The sequence below is a fragment of the Amphiprion ocellaris genome, chromosome 12 (genome assembly GCF_022539595.1).
Source record: "Amphiprion ocellaris isolate individual 3 ecotype Okinawa chromosome 12, ASM2253959v1, whole genome shotgun sequence".
Classification (NCBI taxonomy): domain Eukaryota; kingdom Metazoa; phylum Chordata; class Actinopteri; family Pomacentridae; genus Amphiprion; species Amphiprion ocellaris.
Window position 1 is genome coordinate 36,235,628 of NC_072777.1, and position 23,787 is coordinate 36,259,414.

Genomic DNA, 23,787 nt, shown 5'->3' on the forward strand with positions numbered 1-23,787 from the left:
TCTGTATCATTGCCAGATAGCGGCACGGCGTCACTGTAACCATGACAAGAAGTGAACACTACATCAGCTGATTGTGATTCTACTACAAATCCACTGCTGAGGACCACAAATGTTTATAAAACTGTAGCTGTGAACAATTCCTACTTTTTAAAGAAAATTTTAATAGTTTGAAGACATTTTAAAGTCATTTTGGACCCATTTTTAGTAATTTTTTTTAACCCTTCTCAGCCATCCTAGATCATTAATTCATCTTGGACAGGGTTTGGACAGTGAAGGAGGATTTTTTGAGGAAGTTCTGGGTTTATTTGAGTAATTTCTACTCACTTTGCACAGATTTTGGGTCATTTTTTTGACAAATTTTGACAACATTTAGAGAACATACTTATTTTATGAGTCATTTTGGACGTGTTTTTATTGTTTTTAGTTATTTTTCGAACCCTTCTAAGCTGTTCTAGATGTTTAACTCATTTTGGACAGATTGTGAACAGGAACAGAGGATTTTTTTGAACAAGTTCTGGACAAATTTCTAATAATTTTTGGACAAATGTGGAGATTTGTTAAAGATTTCTGTATCATTGCCAGATAGCGGCACGGCGTCACTGTAACCATGACAACAAGTGGTCACTATGTCAGCTGCCTGCTGACGATCATATGATTGTGATCCGACTACAAATCCACCACTGAGGACTTATCAGGACTTATCCATCAGAAATGATCCAAGGAACAACTGATTAAACTATGGGGGTGTTTCTGAGTCCCATCAATTCATCCTCATCACAACATTCCTGTTGTCTGTTGAGATTCTCAGTCATCCAGGTCATGGTGATCAGAGGAGCTTCAGTAGAAATCAACTGGACGTCTCTGTAGGTTCTTGAAGACGTTCCACCTCTCATCTTGAGATGAGAGGTGGAACGTCAGAGACATCCAGTTGAACAATCCTGTTGTTTCTCTACACAACCTCCAGTTTTCTTTCCTCTAAAATTCATAGCTGAAATCAGCTGTGAATTCAGGTGGCCCTTTTCACGTACAGATGAGTCACGTCTTACATAGAGATACTGATTATAGCTGCCTAACAAACAACCTGCACTAGATCCAACCCTCTTGTTAGATTAGCCTCTAGCTAAACTCCTGCCCAGCTGATGGGCAGCAGAACGAAGCTGCTGCAGCAGAAACACGTCCCATAATTAAATTAGACTTTCATTTGCTGGAATGCGGTGATGTGTTTGCTGACTGATGCATGTGATGCCAGGCAGGCCGGTGAACACAGCGGCTGTTTTAGAGCTAAGAATGCAGAGGTTTAGGCTGGAGGAGGCTCTCAAGGTCACATTCTCCAGTCGATTCACAAGGATCCAGAGAGGATTAGTCACCTTGACAGGTTTTTAAGCTTCTCTGTGATTAAAACACCCTGGACTTCCTCCTCCACTGACTCGGACCTGAACTCCTCTCAGACTCGGCTTGTTTTCTTGCACTTTTGTGAACTGCCACAGAACAAATGCTGATCAAATGCTGAGTAGCAGCGCTTTCATCTAATGACTCAGCGATCATCCAGAGACGTGTACTTTCTGAGCAACACATTCCTGCCTCTAACGGTTAGTCTTCTAGCTGAGCATGGACAGATTATGGGATGATTATTAATCATATTTAATATAAACTAGGGCTGTCAAAATTAATGCGTTAAGGCAGATTAACCATTCATCATGATTAATCTGAATAAAAGTTTTAACGCAGTTAACCCATCTGCTGCACAGAATGACTCAAAATCCCTGAAATGTTTCTAGAAACGCATTTCGGGCTTTTTGTCCCAGTACGCTTACCGTCACACAAGTGGACAGTTAGTTCGGTAGTGGCAGAACCAAGAAATTACACATAGAAGATGCTAAACAGAACGTTGGCTGTCTCACTGGGAAATGTGAATGATTGATATATATATGCTATAACAACATATATATATGTATATATATGCCCTTCTTTCTTGAGTCTATTTGCTCAAGCAAAATGAAACTTGATTAATATAGACGTGAATCATGAATGAATGATATTTAATCCTGATTAATCAAAATGAATCCACAGCAACCCTGAGATTAATCTGATTAAAAATGTATCGTTTGACAGCACTAAATATAAATGTATGTTTTTTTTCTTAGTGCCCTCTTTATCCTCATGTTCTTGGAATCTCTGTTTAATAATACATACATGTAGCTCACAGTTAATTCTGGTCTTTTCCAGCCTGATGTTCAATAAATCACGTTTTCATCATCGTGATATAAAGATGTGCAATATTCACACAGCAATTACTTCCTAAAATGTTATGAAAAAGACAAATCATTTTATTTACAGGTGCCATGGATCCAGCAGGTGAACATTTTAGTAAATCAGATTGAACTCTCGATATATGGGTGATGGATTCGTACCGTCTGGCTGAACATATGAACTTAGATTGACTGGTTTCACGTGGATGTTAGCAGCATGATTCACTTTACTAAACATTACAAATTCATAGATTTTCCTTAAATCTTGCAGCCAGTTTAACCATTTCTTCCCTCCTAAACTCGCTTCTTTTAATTAATAATAAAATGGTATCTGAAGGTAAAAAAATAAATGTTGAGAAGCAGTCGGGTATTTATGTTAAACTTTATCACACACAGAGGTTTAATAAAGAATAAAATGTGTATTAAAAATGACATTGAATTAATTAAATAAATCAAAAGCAGCACAGACGAGTTGCATAAAGTGCAAAGAGGATTTCTGTAATAATTAAAACTGATGGGCTAAAACAGAGATGAGAAGAATCAAAGCGTGTTAGAGATAAGGTGCAGAAAAGAAATTAATTAAAATGAAGTGAATAAAAGTGCAGACAAGTTTAATCAGACCAGACTTTAGAACTGTGGAATAAATATGTGGAACAGAAGCTTAAAGAATGAATCATAATAAATGTTATATGTGGATGAAGGTTTAGTGTAGAAAGTCAGAGATGAAGAAGGAACCCTCTCGTTGTCTCCAGCAGCTGAAACCTTCCAGGTGTTTCTGTGTTTTGCTGAATATTAAAAAGCTTCAGGGTGACCTCCTGTCTCTGCTGTTCAACACAAACATTTCTTTGTTATGAATCGAGAAACGTGCTTTTGAGCTGAACCAAAATGTCAGAGGAATAAATATTATTAGTGCTGCCGTGTCAGTAATAGTTTCATGGTTTCTTCTGGTGTTGGAAAGGACATTGGTTTGGTTTCTTTTAGTGTGTTTTCTGTTTTTTATTTAGGATTTATTGAACCAGATTAGTCCCTTTGAGATTGAAACTTGCTCACATATAACACCTAAACACAGACCAGGTAGACTGTAAGGATTTCACCAGAACTTGAAACTCATTCATTGTAAAAAAGGCATGAAGTTGAAGTTCAGATTGTAGTTTATTCCAAACATCAGGTGCAGAAAGCCTAAATGGTTTATTGTCCAGTTCAGATTTGGGGACGACAAACTTCAGATTTATCCATAGATGGGAGATTATGACTTCCATGTTTCCTTGTTAAAAGACAAACAGGAAGGAGTAATACCCAGAATGGTTCTGGAAATTAACAGCAATGACTTAAAGATGTCCAGGTAACTGTAGAATAGAACACAGTGGAGAGTAAAGGATCATGTTAGATAATGAATCTCAGCTCCCCACGTTAAACAGTAGGTAGGTGGGTAGGTAGACAGACGGATAGACAGACAGACAGGCAGATATGCAGATAGGCAGGCAGACAGATAGACAGACAGACAGACAGACAGACAGACAGACAGGCAGATATGCAGATAGGCAGGCAGACAGATAGACAGACAGGCAGATAGATAGACAGACAGACAGGCAGGCAGATAGGCAGGCAGATAGGCAGGCAGATAGATAGACAGACAGACAGACAGGCAGATAGGCAGGCAGATAGGCAGGCAGGCAGATAGGCAGGCAGATAGGCAGGCAGATAGGCAGGCAGATAGGCAGATAGACAGGCAGATAGGCAGGCAGATAGGCAGATAGACAGGCAGATAGGCAGGCAGATAGGCAGGCAGATAGGCAGGCAGATAGGCAGATAGACAGGCAGATAGGCAGGCAGATAGGCAGGCAGATAGACAGGCAGAGAGGCAGATAGACAGGCAGAGAGGCAGGCAGATAGGCAGATAGACAGGCAGAGAGGCAGGCAGATAGGCAGATAGGCAGGCAGATAGGCAGGCAGATAGGCAGATAGACAGGCAGATAGGCAGGCAGATAGGCAGGCAGATAGGCAGGCAGATAGGCAGGCAGATAGACAGGCAGAGAGGCAGGCAGATAGGCAGATAGGCAGGCAGATAGGCAGGCAGATAGGCAGGCAGATAGGCAGATAGGCAGGCAGATAGGCAGGCAGATAGGCAGGCAGATAGGCAGATAGACAGGCAGATAGGCAGGCAGATAGGCAGGCAGATAGGCAGGCAGATAGGCAGGCAGATAGGCAGATAGGCAGGCAGATAGACAGGCAGAGAGGCAGGCAGATAGGCAGGCAGATAGGCAGATAGACAGGCAGATAGGCAGGCAGATAGGCAGGCAGATAGACAGGCAGAGAGGCAGGCAGATAGGCAGGCAGATAGGCAGATAGGCAGGCAGATAGACAGGCAGAGAGGCAGGCAGATAGGCAGGCAGATAGGCAGGCAGATAGGCAGGCAGATAGGCAGGCAGATAGGCAGGCAGATAGACAGGCAGAGAGGCAGGCAGATAGGCAGGCAGATAGGCAGATAGACAGGCAGATAGGCAGGCAGATAGGCAGGCAGATAGACAGGCAGAGAGGCAGGCAGATAGGCAGGCAGATAGGCAGGCAGATAGGCAGGCAGATAGGCAGGCAGATAGGCAGGCAGATAGGCAGGCAGATAGGCAGGCAGATAGGCAGATGTCCGTGTAGTTTCTCATTCATCCAGGTCATGGTTATCCAAAGTTGTTTAAATCAATCCAACTGGACTTTAAGAAGGTTCCTTGAAGACGTTTCACCTCTCATCCAAGAGGCTTCTTCAGTTCTGGTGGTGGTTGATGTTGCCTCAGCTTATAACCTCTGTGAGGTGTGGTCAGTGTTATTCACATTCCAACGACCATTGCCAAGGCCCACCTGGCTCCTCAATGATGGTCGTTGGGAGCCAGGGAGTGACAACGGGGGTCGTTGAAATGCGAGTTTCACTGAGCCCTCGTATGCTAATGGTGGTCGTTAGCATGAGCCACCTCACCTGAGTCATTCTGCTGAAAAAAGGAACCAATCCTGTCTTCTTGTAGACTGGAGCTTTTTGCATCTTAATTGTTCTTCAGAATCGGTTTCCAGTTCTAATTTTTACTCAGTGACTTACTTAGAGTAGTTTCACGTCGTTTGAGTTGTAGGTGAGCTGGTGTGCTGAGCTGCAGCGATTTCATAAATCTGTAAATTCTCCATCAGGAAGCCGTGTAGCGTTACATCTAGACCGTTTAAAGCATGAAGGTATTACTTTAGTGGAACAAAACCTCTGAAATATGAAGTTTTATGTGTTTAATTAATGACTGTACCTGGGATTTGTATGGCTGACTTCATGATGAGTTCATTTAAATACCAGTTATTAACTGTGATTTTGTCTTTTCTTTTCTCTTTTGCCTCCAGGACCCAGCCGAAGGTGAGATTTACATTAAACTTTCACTTTTTGGTCAGTTTACAACTCATTCTGGTCATATTTGTGGATATATGTGTGTTTATCTCGTGTGTTTCCCTCAGGTCTTTGCCTATGACTACTGTTTCTGGTCTATGGATGAATCCCAGAAAGATAAGTTTGCAGGTTGGTCAACTTCCACCGTGTCAGTCGTTCTGCTTTTAGCTTGGCCGGCTGGTGAGTCATTTGTTGAACTTATCTCCTGACAGAAGGTTTCCTGATATTCTGAACTATTTGTGGAGTTGAAGAAAGGGTCTGGATGCTGGGTTACACTCTGTTTACCTCTAGATGTGTTCTGTTAGAGCAGATCAGAGCTACACCCACAGATCTGCCAGGGTGAGGGTTTAATGATTCATCAGAATGTGAACAACACCAGCTCTATTCTGGGCTGCCGGTCTTGTCTTGTAAGGAAACAGAACAGAAAGTCATGAGCTTATCAGTGAAAACACCACAGAGAAGCGTTTTTGTGTTTCTGTTTCCGTTCTTTTTTCTTTCCTGTCTTGCATTTGCTCCGTGCAGCTTTGTCACTGAACTTTATTTTGGAATATTAGTTTCTGATTTCAGCTGGTTTCTGTGTTGTTTGCAGGTCAGGATGTGGTGTTCCAGTGCCTCGGAGAGAATCTGCTGGACAACGCCTTCATGGGATACAACGCCTGCATCTTCGCTTATGGACAGACAGGTGACATGTAGACCTTCACAAGTTAGAATTACAGGACGCAGTATTTTTATTAATGATTCAATAAGAACAAACAGAGTACTAAGAAGCAAACCCAGCAATCATAAAGCAACCAAACTCACCTGTAAACACAAGAACAATCAGAAAAAGGACGACAGATTAACCCTCCAATCCAATCCAAGTTTATTTATATAGCACTTCAAACAACCACAGTTGAAACAAAGTGCTGTACATTTAAAACCCTCATGTTGTCTGAACATCCTGAACACTCCTCTTGTCCTCAGGGTCAAAACTGAGCCTCTAAAATAGAGCAGCTTCATTTAATTTTCAACCCAAAATCTATTTTTCATGAAGAACCAACCTGTCATGTGTCACACACTTAGTGAATATCTGGGTTTTCCTCTTCAGAGGTCAGAAAAACTGGATTTAATCAGTGAACATCACTCGTTTTTATTATATCACGTTATAACTGTTATTGCTGCTAAATGTGCTACACAGGTGTAAACATTATTTGTTTAGCCAGAGATAGTACTTCTATATCCTACGAAGGTACCAGAAATGAGCAGAAAGTCACTTTAAATGCATTTTTGAAGGGAAACAGCAGCGTACTGTTTATTGCACAATGGAATGGAAAATACAAAACTCAACTACAGAACACTAGTTTTCTCTCATCTGTTTAATCATTGCTCCCCCCACAAGGAGCAAAACCTACAACAATAATAAGAACTTCACTTTAGGAAAAGTCATCGAATTTCAAGTTAAAAAAGGTCATTTAGGGGTTTTCAGTGCTGTTAAACATCATGGCCCGAAGACAACACCAAGGTTCATTAACTAAGTAGTTTTCTTATTTTAAAAAAGTGCTTCCATTGATCCAAATTGAAAAAACTTGTTGATTTTAATATATTTATTTAACATTTGAAATTTTGTGGCTCTACTGAACACCAGCATCAGCAGCTTCTGAAGATTTGTTGATTATTTATTGCATTTCACATGTTTTCTAAAGGCACAAAGTAAGATTTTAACCCCTGAAATGCACGTCTACAGTTGATCTTCAGAACCTAACATAACGTCAGGTTATTCTTCCCTGTCCTGGTGTGTTTTCCTGTCTGATAAATGAAGGTTCAGGGAAGTCGTACACCATGATGGGCTCAGCAGAGCAGCCCGGTCTGATCCCTCGACTCAGCAGCTCCCTGTTCAGCCGGACGGTCCAGGAGGCCAGAGAAGGAGAGAGCTTCACCGTGGAGGTCTCCTACATGGAGATCTACAACGAGAAGGTTCGAGACCTGCTGGATCCCAAAGGGTGAGGAATTGCTTAGTCTGAGGCAGAGAGACACAGACTGTAGCTCATCTCTTTAACCCTCCTGTTGTCTTCTTTTACGGGCACCAAAAATATTGTTTCCTTGTCTGAAAAAAATCCAAAAATTCAGCCCAAAAAATTCCCCAAATTTCTGAAAATTTGCAAAACCTTCAGGAAGAAAATTCCAATAATTCCTTAAATGTTTCCCTTAGAAGTTTTATTTTTTAAAAAATCCCCCAAATTTGGCAAGAATATTCTTGTAAATATTTTCAAAAAATGAGTAAAAGTCTTCCAAAAAAAATCCTAAAAATATCTAAAGTGATTCTATATATATCAGTAAAACTTCTAATATTTTACAAGTTTTCACTGGATTTCGCTGGATTTTGGTTGATTTTTTTGTGAATTTTCTTAAGAAACATTTTTAACATTTCTTTTTTCTACCAAAAATGTTCAAAGATTTCCCAAAAATGTTGAAAATGTGGACATCAGAAGTTTCACTGTGAAAATATTTTTTCCCCACATTTTCAAACTTTAAAATGGGTCATTTTGACCCACAGGACGACACAAGGGTTAAAGCAGGATGTCATTCATCATTCAGGCTTCATTCTTCTTCAGAATAAGTTCTCAGAGGGATGTTAGACTTCCATGTCAGCATCTTCATTCATGGTTGGCTCTGCTCACCTGGATAGAGTCTCAGTGCACAAAGCTTAGTCTATTCGTTTCCTTTTGCTCAGTTCTTGGATCCTGATTAGGTCCTCAACAACTGAGCCCAGAAAGCTTCATATTGCTGTTACTTCTTCTTAGGTGTCTTCCTCATCGTGGTGACGACTATGCCTTTCCTCTTTTCTCTGTCATACGCTGCGTGTAGTCCAGTGTTGGCCTTCCATGTATTTGTCCTTGATGTTGTTAATATTTGTCTTTCTTTGGCATCCTCTTGCTTTCTTCCCTTCTATTTTGCCTGTTATCAAAAGATTCTCTATGCTATTCCTTGTCATGACATCCTAGGAATTTAAGTTTTCTTGATTTGATGGTTGCCAGCATTGTTCTTTTTGCATTTGCTCTCATAAGCAGCTCTTCATTGGTTACTCTTTCTACCCACGATATCTTTAGCATTGTCCGTAGGAACCACACGGGATTTTCTTCTGCATATTGTTTGATATTGTCCACGTTTCGCATCCATATAACCAGACTGACTAGATGTAGCATCTCAGGATTCTTAATTTTGTCGGTATACTGATGTGTGTATTCATGAAGATGGTCTTTTTCTTGTTAAAACCATCTTTGATCTCCTGGTCTGATCTGCCCTCTGATGCTAGCTTGCTGCTGAGGTAGCTGAAATTCTCAGTCTGTTTCATATCGTCTCCTTTTGCTGTTATCTTACATACAGGCGCCTCTGTTTTCTTTGATACAGTCATAGTTGCTGTTACACTGAACTTAAAACCACAAAATATACATCTGATCACCATTACCAGAGTTTCATGGAAAGCTAACACTTTATTTTTATTTTAGTTCTTGTGAATAGAGATTATCTACAGTCATGAAAAAATGATTAGGCCACACTTGTTTTCTTCAGTTCCTTGTTCATTTTAATGCCTGGTACAACTAAAGGTACATTTATGTGGACAAATATAATGACTATGGAATTGAATTTCCCTCGGGATTAATAAAGTGTGTCTGTCTGTCTGTCTGTCTGTCTGTCTGTCTCTGTCACAACAGAAATATCTCCTGAGAGTTTCATTTCAGAGCTGATGTCAAACATTTTAATGGTTTTCTTGATAATAACCAAAATCCCTTCAGTTTTTCCATCAACAGCTATGGCATTGTTCTGCCAGAAACACATCATAAATAGCTCAGTGTTTTACAGATCCTTCCTTCTTAGTTTCCTCGGGTTTCTGTTTATTTCAGTGAATAAAGCTGCAGGACTCTAATGTGTTCTTCTCTCTGTAGAAGTCGACAGGCTCTGAGAGTCAGAGAACATAAAGTTCTGGGGCCGTATGTTGACGGTTTGTCCCACCTGGCCGTGGCCAGCTACAAGGTAACACAACCCTGACATTTACCAGCTGTTTTTCTGTTTTTATTACATGGTTGTACCAGGGGAAAAGAGCAATATATCAGCAGGATGGACACAGACCAGATGTGTGTTTGTTTGTTTTCAACAGGACATAGAGTCTCTGATGTCAGAGGGAAATAAATCTCGCACTGTGGCAGCGACCAACATGAATGAAGAGAGCAGCAGATCCCACGCTGTGTTCAACATCATCCTCACTCACACCCTCATGGACCTGCAGTCTGGAGTAAGACCTGGTGCTTCTAACATCTTCATCATAGACCTGGTGCTTCTAACATCTTCATCATAGACCTGGTGCTTCTAACATCATCACAGACCCGGTGCTTCAAACATCTTCATCATAGACCTGGTGCTTCAAACATCATCATAGACCTGGTGCTTCTAACATCATCATCATAGACCTGGTGCTTCTAACATCATCATCATAGACCTGGTGCTTCTAACATCATTATAGACCTGGTGCTTCTAACATCATCACAGACCCGGTGCTTCTAACATCATCATAGACCTGGTGCTTCTAACATCATTATAGACCTGGTGCTTCTAACATCATCACAGACCCGGTGCTTCTAACATCATCACAGACCCGGTGCTTCTAACATCATCACAGACCCGGTGCTTCTAACATCATCATAGACCCGGTGCTTCTAACATCATCACAGACCCGGTGCTTCAAACATCTTCATCATAGACCTGGTGCTTCAAACATCATCATAGACCTGGTGCTTCTAACATCATCAATCATCATCATAGGCCTGGTGCTTCTAACATTATCTTCATAGACCTGGTGCTTCTAACATCATTATAGACCTGGTGCTTCTAACATCATTATAGACCTGGTGGTTCTAACATTATCTTCATGGAACTGGTGCTTCTAACATCATCATCATAGACCTGGTGCTTCTAACATCATCATCATAGACCTGGTGCTTCTAACGTCACCATAGACCTGGTGGTTCTAACATTATCTTCATGGACCTGGTGGTTCTAACATCTTCATCATAGACCTGGTGCTTCTAACATCATCATAGACCTGGTGCTTCTAACATCATCATAGACCTGGTGCTTCTAACATCATCAATCATCATCATAGGCCTGGTGCTTCTAACATTATCTTCATAGACCTGGTGCTTCTAACATCATTATAGACCTGGTGCTTCTAACATCATTATAGACCTGGTGGTTCTAACATTATCTTCATGGAACTGGTGCTTCTAACATCATCATCATAGACCTGGTGCTTCTAACATCATCATCATAGACCTGGTGCTTCTAACGTCACCATAGACCTGGTGGTTCTAACATTATCTTCATGGACCTGGTGGTTCTAACATCTTCATCATAGACCTGGTGCTTCTAACATCATCATAGACCTGGTGCTTCTAACATCATCATAGACCTGGTGCTTCTGACATCTTCATCAGAGACCTGGTGCTTCTGACATCTTCATCAGAGACCTGGTGCTTCTAACATCATCATAGATCTGCTGCTTCTAACATCATCATAGACCTGGTGCTTCTAACATCATCATAGACCCGGTGCTTCTAACATCATCATAGACCCGGTGCTTCTAACATCATCATAGACCCGGTGCTTCTAACATCATCATAGACCCGGTGCTTCTAACATCATCATAGACCCAGTGCTTCTAACATCATCATAGACCCGGTGCTTCTAACATCATCATAGACCTGGTGCTTCTAACATCATCATAGACCTGGTGCTTCTAACATCATCATAGACCTGGTGCTTCTAACATCATCATAGACCCGGTGCTTCTAACATCATCATAGACCTGGTGGTTCTAACATCTTCATCATAGACCTGGTGCTTCTAACATTATCTTCATAGACCTGGTGCTTCTAACATCATCACAGACCCGGTGCTTTAAACATCTTCATCATAGACCTTGTGCTTCTAACATCATCATAGATCTGGTGCTTCTAACATCATCATAAACCTGGTGCTTCTAACATCTTCATCATAGACCTGGTGCTTCTAACATCGTCATCATAGACCTGGTGCTTCTAACATCATTATAGACCTGGTGGTTCTAACATTATCTTCATGGACCTGGTGCTTCAAACATCATCATCATAGACCTGGTGCTTCTAACATCATCATCATAGACCTGGTGCTTCTAACATCATCATAGACCTGGTGGTTCTAACATTATCTTCATGGACCTGGTGGTTCTAACATCTTCATCATAGACCTGGTGGTTCTAACATCATCATAGACCTGGTGGTTCTAACATTATCTTCATGGACCTGGTGGTTCTAACATCTTCATCATTGACCTGGTGGTTCTAACATTATCTTCATGGACCTGGTGGTTCTAACATCATCATCATAGACCTGGTGGTTCTAACATTAGCTTCATGGACCTGGTGGTTCTAACATTATCTTCATGGACCTGGTGCGTCTAACATCTTCATCATAGACCTGGTGGTTCTCACATCATCATAGACCTGGTGGTTCTAACATCATCATAGAGCTGGTGGTTCTAACATCTTCATTATAGACCTGGTGGTTCTAACATCTTCATCATAGGCCTGGTGGTTCTAACATCATCATCATAGACCTGGTGCTTCTAACATCTTCATCATAGACCTGGTGCTTCTAACATCTTCATAGACCTGGTAGTTCTAACATCATCATCATAGACCTGGTGGTTCTAACATCTTCATTATAGACCTGGTGCTTCCAACATCTTCATCATAGACCTGGTGCTTCTAACATCTTCGTCATAGACCTGGTGCTTCCAACATCTTCATCTAACTGCCTGGAATCTGCTGCTGATTGTTCAATTAATTGCTTAACTGCTCAGTGAAATTAGTAAAATGGCCAAATATTGAGAAGACTTGTTTAAATAGCTTCTTTTTTCTTAGTACAAAGATATTCAGTTGACAAAGATATAAAACTAAAAGAAGCTTCTGATCCTCAAATTCAAACATCAGTGCAAACAAACAGGTTTACAGTTTGGAATAAATTTAATTTTCTGCTAATAAATTAACTGATCAAATTTATCAGCTTTATTGTCATCTTGCTTTCTATGTTAGGATCTCTGGTCAGCTGGAAATCATTTAGTTTAAGGTTATTTTATGATGCTGATGTAATATCAGGTGGCATTTATGTTTTGCTCCATGAATTTAATGTTCATCCATGAATCTCTTAAAGTTGTCTGTAAATCTTGGCCTTTCTTAATCAGTGGCTGTAAATGAAAGAGGAATTTAATGTGATAAATGTGTGTTTTTTGTCGTGTCCAGACGAGTGGAGAGAAGGTGAGCAAACTGAGTCTGGTGGATCTTGCCGGAAGTGAACGAGCAGCAAAGACCGGAGCAGCAGGAGAACGACTGAAAGAAGGAAGCAACATCAACAAGTGAGGAGACAGAAAGTTAATCTAGATCTCAGTACTCCAGTTTATACCCTACAGGCTCTGAACCACGTGATCCAGCAGCTTTACTGGATGTTTGTCTTTCCAACGTCTTTCTGTGTTCAAAACATCCATCCATCCATCATGCATCCATCCATCCATCCATCCATCCATCCATCCATCCATTATCCGTCTGTCCATTCATCCATCATCCATATCCATCCATTCATCATGATCCATCCATCCATCCATTATCCATCCGTCCATCCATCCATCCGTCCATTATCCGCCCGTCCGTCCATCCATCCATCCATCCATCCATCCATCCATCCATCCATCCATCCATTATCCATCTGTCCATTATCCACCCGTCCATCCATCCATCCATCCAATATCCATCCGTCCATCCATCCATCCATCTGTCCATCCATCCATCCATCTTCTTTTTTCCGGGGTCGGGTCGTGGAGGCAGCAGATGAAGCAGGTCATTCCAGACGTTCCTCCTCCCAGCAACACTTTCCAGCTCTTCCTGGAGGATCCTGAGGTGTTCCCAGGCCAGATGAGATATAAAATCCCTCCAGCAGGTTCTGGGTCTACCCCGGGGTCTCCTCCCAGGTGGACGTGTTCAGAAAACCTCCAAAGGAAGTCTCCCTGGAGGATCTGAATCAGATGTCCAAACCACCTCAGCTGGTTCCTTTAGAGGTGAAGGATCAGCAGCTCTACTCTGAGCTCCCTCTGGATGTCTGAGCTTCTCCCCCTATCTCTAAGGCTGAGTCCAGACATCCTACTGAGGAAGCTCATTTCAGACGCTTGTATCCACGATCTCATTCTTTGGGTCACTACCCAGAGCTCATGACCATAGGTGAGGGTTGGAACGTAGATGGATGGTAAACTGAGATCTTCTCCTTGAGGCTCAGCTCCCTCTTCACCACGAGGGTTCGGTACAACACCTTCATTACTGCTGACCCTGCACCAACCCCCATCTCTAGCTCCATTTTCCCATCATTAGTGAACAAGATCCTGAGATACTTGAACTTCTTCGCTTGGTGAAGCAACTCTCCTCCAATCTGGAGGGAGCAATCCACCGGTTTCCATCAGAGAACCATGGCCTCAGAACAGCTTTCAGTAAATGTTTTCCCACAGATGTCACATCCAAACGGTATCTCTCCAGAGTGGACTCTCTGGGTTTTTTAATTCTACAATGGTGTCTAAATATTTTACCACAGAAACTGCAACCTCATGGTTTCTCTCCTTTGAAACACTCATCTGTTGATTTACTTTTTTCTTGTTGAGAAGTTGTTTATCAGAGTAGCTAAAGGGTTTTTTCTCAGCATTGTGTCCCACATTACCATTTATTTTGGTCTTCTTCCAGTCTTTGTCCTGTCTTCAGACTTCGTCAAAACTTCTTGCCTCTTTTCCTCACCTTCATCCTCAGAATCATTACAGTCATTAATACTGGCTCCTATCTAGTCTTTCCATCAGTATTTAGTTGTAAACCACTTAGATCTGGGTTCCTGGTTCTTGTCCTCCAGTCATCTCCATCAGGCTGAGCTGCTGCTTGGATGTTCTGCCTCTGATGACTGAGGAGTCTGTGTTTTCAGTCTCAGTTAGTCTCAATGCTTTGCTAACTTTAATTTTTCTTCCCCTCTCTCCTTCCTCCTCCAGGTCTCTCAGCACTCTGGGTTTGGTTATCTCAGCGTTGGCCGAGCAGGGAGCTGGAAAGAACAAGAGCAAGTTTGTTCCCTACAGGGATTCTGTTCTCACCTGGCTGCTCAAGGTAGGAAATTACACACCTGGTTAATGCAGACTCTACAGCAGAAAGCAGGACTAGTTACACCTCACCTTAATGCACAAAATACATTTATTAAGTCTAGAAAAAGCTCTGATTATTTAATTTTCTGCTGTGCTTTTTGTTGTTTTGTTCATTTTCAAGGCTCTGCTGGTTATTTTCATTAGTTCTGCTGAGTTGGAAAAAGGTTCTTTTTGCCAGGTTTAAGTCTCTGATTTCTTAAACTTTTTAATTAAACTTGGCTCCAGATAGAATTTTACCAGCAGTACAGGAGCTACATCATCTGTCCTAAACTCAGTGTTCATAAATAATACTCCTTTCACATATTTAGTCTGAATCACAAAACCCATCAGCACATTTGCATTTCATTTATTATTTTTATGGTTTTTTTTTTTAAACATTCCAGTATTTTTCAGAGCTAGAAACATTAAAAACAGAAAAATCTGCCAGATTTTCACATTTCTCATTGAAATAATCACATATTATGTGCTGTTGTGTTAGAAATATGACCACTTATTCTACAAGTCTCATTTAAAGATACACCAAGAATACACTTCTTGTACTGGCCAGATTCTTAAATAATTTATTTTCTTTAGTACGACTAGCCCAGTTTGACTCACCTCTAACCAGCAGTCTGGTGAAAGAAATTCAGGGACTTTTCAGCTGAACTGTAGGCTGTTTACTGAGATCAGATAAGAGAAAAATGTAGAAAAATATTAACCCTGTAAGACCCAAGTATAGAAGAAAATAAGCAATAAAATCAAGAAGACAAAAATCCCCTATATATATATATATGTATGTATGTATGTATGTATATATATATATATATATATATATATATATATATATATATATATATATATATATATATATATACACACACGTATAAAATTAAAAAAATTCATTAAATTAAAAATTAAACAATATATATTATTATTTAATATTTTGTTTTATTTTATTTTTTGCTCTTTTTTCTATATTTTTCTATATTTGGGTATATATATAGACAGCGATATATAGATATAATAATAATAATAATAAAAAATAAATAAAACTGAAAAGGGAACTTGTAAAACACCTAATACATTTAGAGTTGCCATTTTTGTCCAATAGTTTACTTGATGACTCCATTTTTTGTAAAATAAATATTCAAATAAAGTATTTATTTTCTTTCATGGTAGTCTAACTGTTTTAAACTGCACAGATGACATTTCTGAGATCTCTACTTCTCGTCAGGGTTGTGCTCAAACACAATGAGTAAAAATGTAACAGGAAACTACTTGGAGCTCAGAGTTAAACCAAACAAACGAAGTTCTGTGTTTGTCTCTGAGGTAGAAGCTGTGTTTGTCCCTGCAGGACAGCCTGGGAGGAAACAGCCGCACCGCCATGGTCGCCACCATCAGCCCCGCCGCCGACAACTACGACGAGACTCTCTCCACGCTGCGCTACGCCGACAGAGCCAAGAGCATCGTGAACCACGCTGTCGTGAACGAAGACCCCAACGCCAGGATCATCCGAGAGCTCCGAGAGGAAGTGGAGAAGCTGAGGGAGCAGCTGACTGAGGCCGAGGTTCAAGTGGTTTTACTGATTTCACTCTGAGAATCCCGTGGTAGCTCAGGAACATCTGGAATCTAATCAGCTGCTGCTGTTCTTTCAGTCCATGAAGGCGCCGGAGCTGAAGGAGCGGCTAGAAGAGTCTGAAAAACTGATCCAGGAAATGATGGTGACCTGGGAGGACAAACTCAGGAAGACTGAGGCCATCGCACAGGTAACACACACAGAATAGAAACTTTATTCGATATATTATAAATACAGAACACAAATACACAACTTCATTCACTTTATCTGTAGTGCATCACTCATTTAACCCTCGTGTCGTCCTGCGGGTCAAAATTGACCCGTTTTAAAGTTTGAAAATGTGGAAAAAAAAAAATTTTCACAGTGAAACTTCTGATGTCCACATTTTCAACATTTTTGGGAAATTTTTGAACATTTTTTTGGTGGACAAAAAGAAATGTTAAGAATGTTTCTTAAGAATATTCACCTAAACATCAACCAAAATCCAGTGAAATTCACTGGATTTTGGTTGATTTTTATGTGAATGTTCTTAAAGAAAATATCAGAAGTTTTACTGATATATATAGAATCACTTTAGATATTTTTAGGATTTTTTGGAAGATTTTTACTCATTTTTGAAATATTTACAAGAATTTTCTTGCCAAATTTTTGGGATTTTTTTTTTTTTTTTTAAATAAAATTTTCAAGGGGAACTTTTAAGGAATTATTGGAATTTTCTTCCTGAAGGTTTTGCAAATTTTCAGAAATTTGGGGATTTTTTTTGCAGAATTTTTGGGTTTTTTTCAGACAAGGAAACAATATTTCTTGGTGCCCGTAAATGAGGACAACAGGAGGGTTCAGGAAAAAATGGCATCCATTAAATGTGAAAGCTGTTCTTCCTGTAGGAGCGTCAGAAGCAGCTGGAGAGTCTGGGCATCTCCCTGCAGTCGTCTGGCATCAGGGTGGTGGACGATAAGTGTTTCCTGGTCAATCTGAACGCTGATCCGGCCCTCAACGAGCTGCTGGTCTACTACCTGAAGGTACGGAACCCTGATCAGCAGAGAACACGCATCCTGATGTGTTCACTTGGTGGTAAACTCTGTCCGTCCTCCTGCAGGATCACACCCGTGTGGGCTCGGCCGACTCTCAGGACATCCAGCTGTGTGGGATGGCCATCCAGCCGGAGCACTGCATCATCGACGTCCTGGAGAACAACGGCGTGATGCTCAGTCCTCACCGCAACGCTCGGTAAGAGCTGAGGTCCTGTTGGTTCAGAGTGCAGCTCAGAGCAACGCTGATTAAAATTAGAGCCCAGAAATTGTTTTTCTTTCAACACTGAACAAAAATAATTCAGCGTTTAGCAACAGCCAGGTCGGATAATCTAAAACTAATAGAGTTTTCATTAAAAGTTTTCGCCATCAGAACTCTTTTCTGAGCATTTTTGAATCACTTGACTTCCTCTGCAGTTTAACCCTCCTGTTGTCCTCATTTATGGGCACCAAAAATATTGTTTCCATGTCTGAAAAAAGTCCAAAAATTCTGCAAAAAAATTCCCCAAATTTCTGAAAATTTGCAAAACCTTCAGGAAGAAAATTGCCATAATTCCTTAAAAGTTTCCCTTAAAAGTTTTATTTTAAAAAAAAAAAAAAAAAAATCCCCAAAATTTGGAAAGAAAATCCTTGTAAATATTTTCAAAAAAATTATTAAAAATCTTCCAAAAAAAATCCTAAAATTATCTAAAGTGATTCCATATATATCAGTAAAAATTCTAATATTTTCTTTAAGAACAGTCACATAAAAATCAACCAAAATCCAGTGAAATTCGCAGGATTTTGCTTGACTCTTATGTAAATGTTTTTTATGTAATGTTTTTTTATGTAAACATTTTTTACATTTATTTTTTCTCCACCAAAAAATGTTCAAAGATTTCCCAAAAATGTTGAAAATGTGGACATCAGAAGTTTCACTGTGAAAACAGATTTTTTTCTCCACATTTTCAAACTTTAAAACGAGTTAATTTGACCCACAGGACGACATGAGGGTTAAAGTCTTGCATCTTTATGGAAACAGAACTCAGCAGCGTGGCACGGATAAAATGCCATAAATTATTTTCAAAAAAAGATAAAAGTTTCATTTGTTTAATTAATTACTTTACAGAAATTGAACAAACCTGAAGACAATATTTACAACATTCAATACTAGATAAATAAAGACTCCACAGACTTTTATTTCACTCATTAGAGTTTTAATTTGCTTCTACTCCTGTCTTCTCTCTGTAAGGTAGAAACCCTGAACTCTGCTGAGGCCAGTTTGGTTAAAAAGTCACTGAATGTTAGTCACATGACTGAAGGTCACAGCAGAGTCACTGATGGCTTCACCGTTGGAGCACAACTTTTATTCATTTATTATTATTATTATAGTGGACAGTGGAGAGAGAGACAGGAAACGTGGGGAAAGACCTGCAGTAAATGGGTCGGACTCAAGCCCACTGTCACTATGGCCCCTCTTTATGGGTCGGAATCTGCTTACAGCAAATGGTTTATTTTGTGGGAAATTCTCAATAAGAAATGTGGAACAAATAACACGATTTCAAGCTTTGATTTGGTTAAATGTCCTGACAGAACACCAGGTCATACATGAGTAGTTCAAGGAAAGTTCAGAGGTTCAGATTTTCAGTTTCTCCAGATTTTTGACTCTGATAATTTGTGTCTTAAGATAACGAGCGTTTCAAACCCGGTGGTGCATTTTGGGGTTAATAAGCAGCTAAAGCAATCTAACAATCCAGTTTTTCATATGTGACTGTTTTTACTGCTACATTTCAGTCCAAAGCAGAAAACTGTTCCTGGTAAATGAGAGCAGAATTCAAATTCAGACTGCTGCAGTCGTACAGTTACAACAATGCAGGGGGTCCTCGACTTACATCAGAGTTCCGTTCCTACAGTGTGACAGAAGTCGACTTATGCCATACGTTGGAACCCCGGTGAAAATGTAAACAAAGATAATAATAATAATAATAATGATAATAATACATTTTATTTGTACAGCACTTTTCAAAACACTCAGACACTTTACATATAAAATCAACAAACATTAAAATAGAGGAGCATCATAAAACTAGTCATAACATACATCATAGAAAAAAGTTAGTAATATGTACTGAAAGCAGTTCAAAGCCGTTACTGCATCATGATATCCATCAGTTTACATATTAGTACAACTACAGTAACGACAAACATCATTGGCTCACACTGGAGCACAACTCAGTGAGAAAACACCGACGAATATGGAAACAAAGCCGTCTGATAGCGACATGTGACGACGTATTCATCCGCTCCGCTCACCAACTAGTTCCATGTAACCAATTCAGACGTAACGATGAAACGCCGTAAGTCAAGGATGTCGTAAACCGAGGACCTCCTGTACACCCACCTGGTGTTGCCGTTCTCTATAAAATGTAAAGAAAATCCAGAGCATTTACATATTAGTGATATTTGTAAGGAGATATTTAAACCTGTTCACACCAAGGGACTGTTTTTCTGTTATTTTTCCACCATGCTGCTTTTATGCTGTCATTGTTTGTGTTACACCTCTTGTTGTTTGAATATTTTGTCAGAACTTGTGTGAACGGTTCTGCAGTGTCCTGTCCTGTGCAGCTTCATCACGGAGACAGAATCCTGTGGGGAAACAACCACTTCTTCAGGTCTGTTCTGGTCTATAAGCTCAGATCTCACGCCTTCCTGCTGTTTATTCACACCTCCTGGTTTCTCTTCCTGTTTTTCTCTCAACAACACTTCCTCTTTCTCTCACCTCCACCCTCACACACCTGTCTGTCTCAGGATCAGCCTACCCAGACATATGGTCCACCCCGGGGCCGACGAGGAGGACGGTGGAGCTGCCGTGAAGACGTGTCTGAGCTCCGACCGGCTGGAGGTGGATCCGGATGCAGCCAGCGACGTCTCCAGCGAGCTGAGCTTTGGCTACGAGTTCGCTCAGGCCGAGGTCATGATGAAAGGAATGGGTAACAACGGTGAGTCAGAGAAAACGGAGCTCTGCAGCAGAACCCAGATGAAAGCGTCCGTATGTAGATGAGCTCAAGGTTTACTGATGTGGTGAGAACAGTGACAGAAAATTATTCAGCGTTTTACTGTTGACTCTTCTGTCATAAAGACATAAATTCAGAGTTCGACAGGTCCTAAAAACTACAAAAGACTGTAAACATGAAAAAACACTGTATTCCTTTGGATTTTAACCCTCCTGTTGTCTTCATTTATGGGCACCTAAAAATATTGTTTCCTGTCTGAAAAAAAATCCCAAAAATCAGCAAAAAAATTCCCCAAATTTCTGAAAATTTGCAAAATTTCAGGAAGAAAACTCCAATAATTCCTTAAAAATTTCCTTTAAAAGTATTTTAGAAAAATTCCCCAAATTTGGCAAGAAAATTCTTGTAAATATTTTCAAAAAATGAGTAAAAATCTTCCAAAAAATCCTAAAAATATCTAAAGTGATTCCATATATATCAGTAAAACTTCTAATATTTTCTTTAAGAACATTCACATAAAAATCAACCAAAATCTAGCGAAATTTGCTGGATTTTGGTTGATTTTTATGTGAATATTCTTAAGAAACATTTTTAGCATTTCTTTCTTTCCACCAGAAAATGCTGAAAATGTGGACATCAGAAATTTCACTGTGAAAATATATCAATTTTTTTCCACATTTTCAAACTTTCAAACGGGTCAGTTTTGACCCGCAGGACGACACGAGGGTTAATATGTTCTGTACGTCTTGCTGTAATTGAACAACTCTTTCCCTCTTCCTTCCTGTTCTTCCTTCCGTCCCTCCTCTCCTCCTCCAGACCCTCTACAGTCAGTGTTGCAGACCCTGGAGCGGCAGCATGAGGAGGAGAAGCGCTGTGCTCTGGAGCGTCAGAGGCTGATGTATGAACAGGAGCTGCAGCAGCTCCGTCAGAGACTCAGTCCTGAGAAACCGTCCCACCTCCTGGAGGCTTCGGGCCTCCCGGTCGGAGCTGCTGCTGCTGCCGTAACATCTCCCACCTCCCAGAAACGTCTGCGGCGCTGGAGCGAGGACAGGTGACGTACGGCTACAGGATGTTTCCTGTTGGTCAGATCAGGTCAGAACTCTCTGTAGAACTACGTTTGTTTTGTGGTGCAGAGAAGCGATGATGACTCGTAGCCTTCGGCGACTTCGGGAGCAGATACTTCGAGCCAGACTGTTGGCTCAGGAGGCCGGCTTCATCGCTGAGGAGCTCAACAAAAGGACGGAGTACCTGGTGACGCTGCAGATACCTGCTGCCAACCTGGACGCCAACAGGAAGGTAGGGAGGCTGTCTGAGGGATTAATGTTGAATTCTGCAGCTGGATGGTGGGACTTCCTCAGGAACCACCATCTATCAGCAGGAGGAGTCGGGCCGCCTGGGTCGGTCTTGGCTCTCTGGGTCTGCGTGGTTCACGGCGGCCCCTGTGGCTCTCTGGGGGTCCCGGTGGCTCTCTGGGTCCGCGTGGTTCACGGCGGCCCCTGTGGCTCCTACGGCCCGGGGGGAGGGGTGCCCTGTTGGCTTGGCTCTGCCTTGCTGTGATTGCTGTTCTGGGCTTCGGGGTTCTTCACACTTGCATGTTTGATCAGGTCTCGCCAGCTACTGCCGAGTCCCATTGTCAGCGAATGATGGGACCCACCAGAATGTGCTGAGAATCTCTCCAGAGTCTCTACCCTAAACTCATTCTCTCTTTCACTGGTATCCTCTTCTGGCCTGTTCTATTCTATACTATACTATCAAGACATCCACAATTATGGTGCTCAGTACCGTTTGTTTAATTATTTATTTATTGATTTTCTTTTTTTTGTTGTTTTTTGTTGTTTTTTTCTGTTTTATTGATGGGCAGTTAGTAGGTGGGACTACCACACCACCTCACATTGTTTAATAGTAATAGCACCGCCTGTTAATTTCTATCCCTGTTCGTCCTGTTCGTCCTGTTCGTCCTGTCCAGTCTTTGTTTCCCTGCACATCACTGAGGTGTAGCACTGCCCTCCCTGGCTTATAATAGGGAATTCTAATAAAGAATGTCTGCTTAGCTTTCAGGGAGGGCTGGTGATGGTCACACACATGCACTAAATATTAAAATATTTGGCTGCAAGAATAAAATATGCATCAATCTCATATAATGTTGACACCTCTTTTGTGGAGTTAAACAATGAGAACAAATGCAGACAAAAAAAAAACAAAAACAAAAGATGAGTAAAAATCTTAGCAAAAAAAAACTAAAAATACCTAAAGTGATTCCATATATATCAGTAAAACTGCTAATATTTTCTGTTTTTAAGAAACATTTTTAACATTTCTTTTTTCCACCAAAAAATGTTCAAAAATTTCCCAAAAGTGTTGAAGATGTGGACATCAGAAGTTTCACTGTGAAAATAGATTTTTATTCCACATTTTCAAACTTTAAAACGGGTCGATTTGACCTGCAGGACGACACAAGGGTTAAATGAATGTAAACCAGATGCTGTCTGTCTACTCTCAGTCTCGTGTTTGTTCAGATATTTGCTGTATTATTTGTATTAATCAGTAAATAAACAGCAGCATTGTGTTTGGGTGTTTCTGCAGCGGGACGTGGTGCTGAGCGAACCGGCCATCCAGGTGCGCCGTAAAGGTAAAGGGAAGCAGATCTGGGCTCTGGAGAAGATGGAGAACCGGCTGGTGGACATGAGGGAGCTCTACCAGGAGTGGAAGGACTTCGACGAAGACAACCCTGTGAGTGGACAGAAAGACAGATCCCACTTTAAACAAGCAAACAGACAAGATGTCCGTTCATATCTGATGTTTTTCTGCTTCCTGATAAACAACCACAGGTGATTAAATGCTCAGTAGCAGGCATCAGAATGTTTCAACTGAAATAAATATGATTACAACCTTCCTGTAGCATCAGTCTGCAGATAAACCAGTGAATCATTCATGACTTTCACAGCGTTTCTTTGTGTTTTCCTGCTGTTTTTTCCAGGTGATGAGGTCCTACTTCAAGCGTGCCGACCCGTTCTTTGATGAGCAGGAGAACCACAGTCTGATCGGCGTGGCCAATGTTTTCCTGGCCTGTTTGTTTTACGATGTCAAACTGCAGTACGCCGTGCCCATCATCAACCAGAAGGGAGAGGTAGGAGGAGAGGAGCTTCTCTGTATTCGTTAAATACACATTCATTTATGTGTTGACAAAACTGAACTAAATACAGAGAAAGACGAGCTGGTTTCCTGCTAGAGTGATACCAGAATGGTGTGTGTCTCTGTGTGTGTGTGTGTGTGTGTGTGTGTGTGTGTGTGTGTGCGTGCGTCCGTGCGTGCGTGCGTGCGTGCG

General features: G+C 40.9%; 1 protein-coding gene across 13 annotated transcripts in view; it reads left to right on the forward strand.

The window, feature by feature from the left end:
• Nucleotides 1–23,787, forward strand: part of LOC111562636 (kinesin-like protein KIF13B) — a 71,630-nt gene that overhangs the window by 12,379 nt on the left and 35,464 nt on the right. For all 13 annotated transcript variants that reach the window (XR_008603470.1, XR_008603471.1, XM_055015783.1 and 10 more), the window contains exons 4-21: nucleotides 5,616–5,628; nucleotides 5,727–5,787; nucleotides 6,248–6,340; nucleotides 7,457–7,637; nucleotides 9,582–9,669; nucleotides 9,794–9,928; nucleotides 12,971–13,083; nucleotides 14,743–14,854; nucleotides 16,223–16,435; nucleotides 16,524–16,634; nucleotides 17,329–17,463; nucleotides 17,541–17,671; nucleotides 20,037–20,123; nucleotides 20,260–20,450; nucleotides 21,279–21,513; nucleotides 21,596–21,758; nucleotides 23,046–23,192; nucleotides 23,440–23,589. Coding sequence is in view for 11 of the 13 variants with exons in the window: in XM_055015783.1 (XP_054871758.1) it covers nucleotides 5,616–5,628; nucleotides 5,727–5,787; nucleotides 6,248–6,340; nucleotides 7,457–7,637; nucleotides 9,582–9,669; nucleotides 9,794–9,928; nucleotides 12,971–13,083; nucleotides 14,743–14,854; nucleotides 16,223–16,435; nucleotides 16,524–16,634; nucleotides 17,329–17,463; nucleotides 17,541–17,671; nucleotides 20,037–20,123; nucleotides 20,260–20,450; nucleotides 21,279–21,513; nucleotides 21,596–21,758; nucleotides 23,046–23,192; nucleotides 23,440–23,589 (2,359 nt within the window). In the remaining 2 variants the exon portion in view is untranslated. The remainder of the gene's footprint in view (nucleotides 1–5,615; nucleotides 5,629–5,726; nucleotides 5,788–6,247; nucleotides 6,341–7,456; nucleotides 7,638–9,581; nucleotides 9,670–9,793; nucleotides 9,929–12,970; nucleotides 13,084–14,742; nucleotides 14,855–16,222; nucleotides 16,436–16,523; nucleotides 16,635–17,328; nucleotides 17,464–17,540; nucleotides 17,672–20,036; nucleotides 20,124–20,259; nucleotides 20,451–21,278; nucleotides 21,514–21,595; nucleotides 21,759–23,045; nucleotides 23,193–23,439; nucleotides 23,590–23,787) is intronic.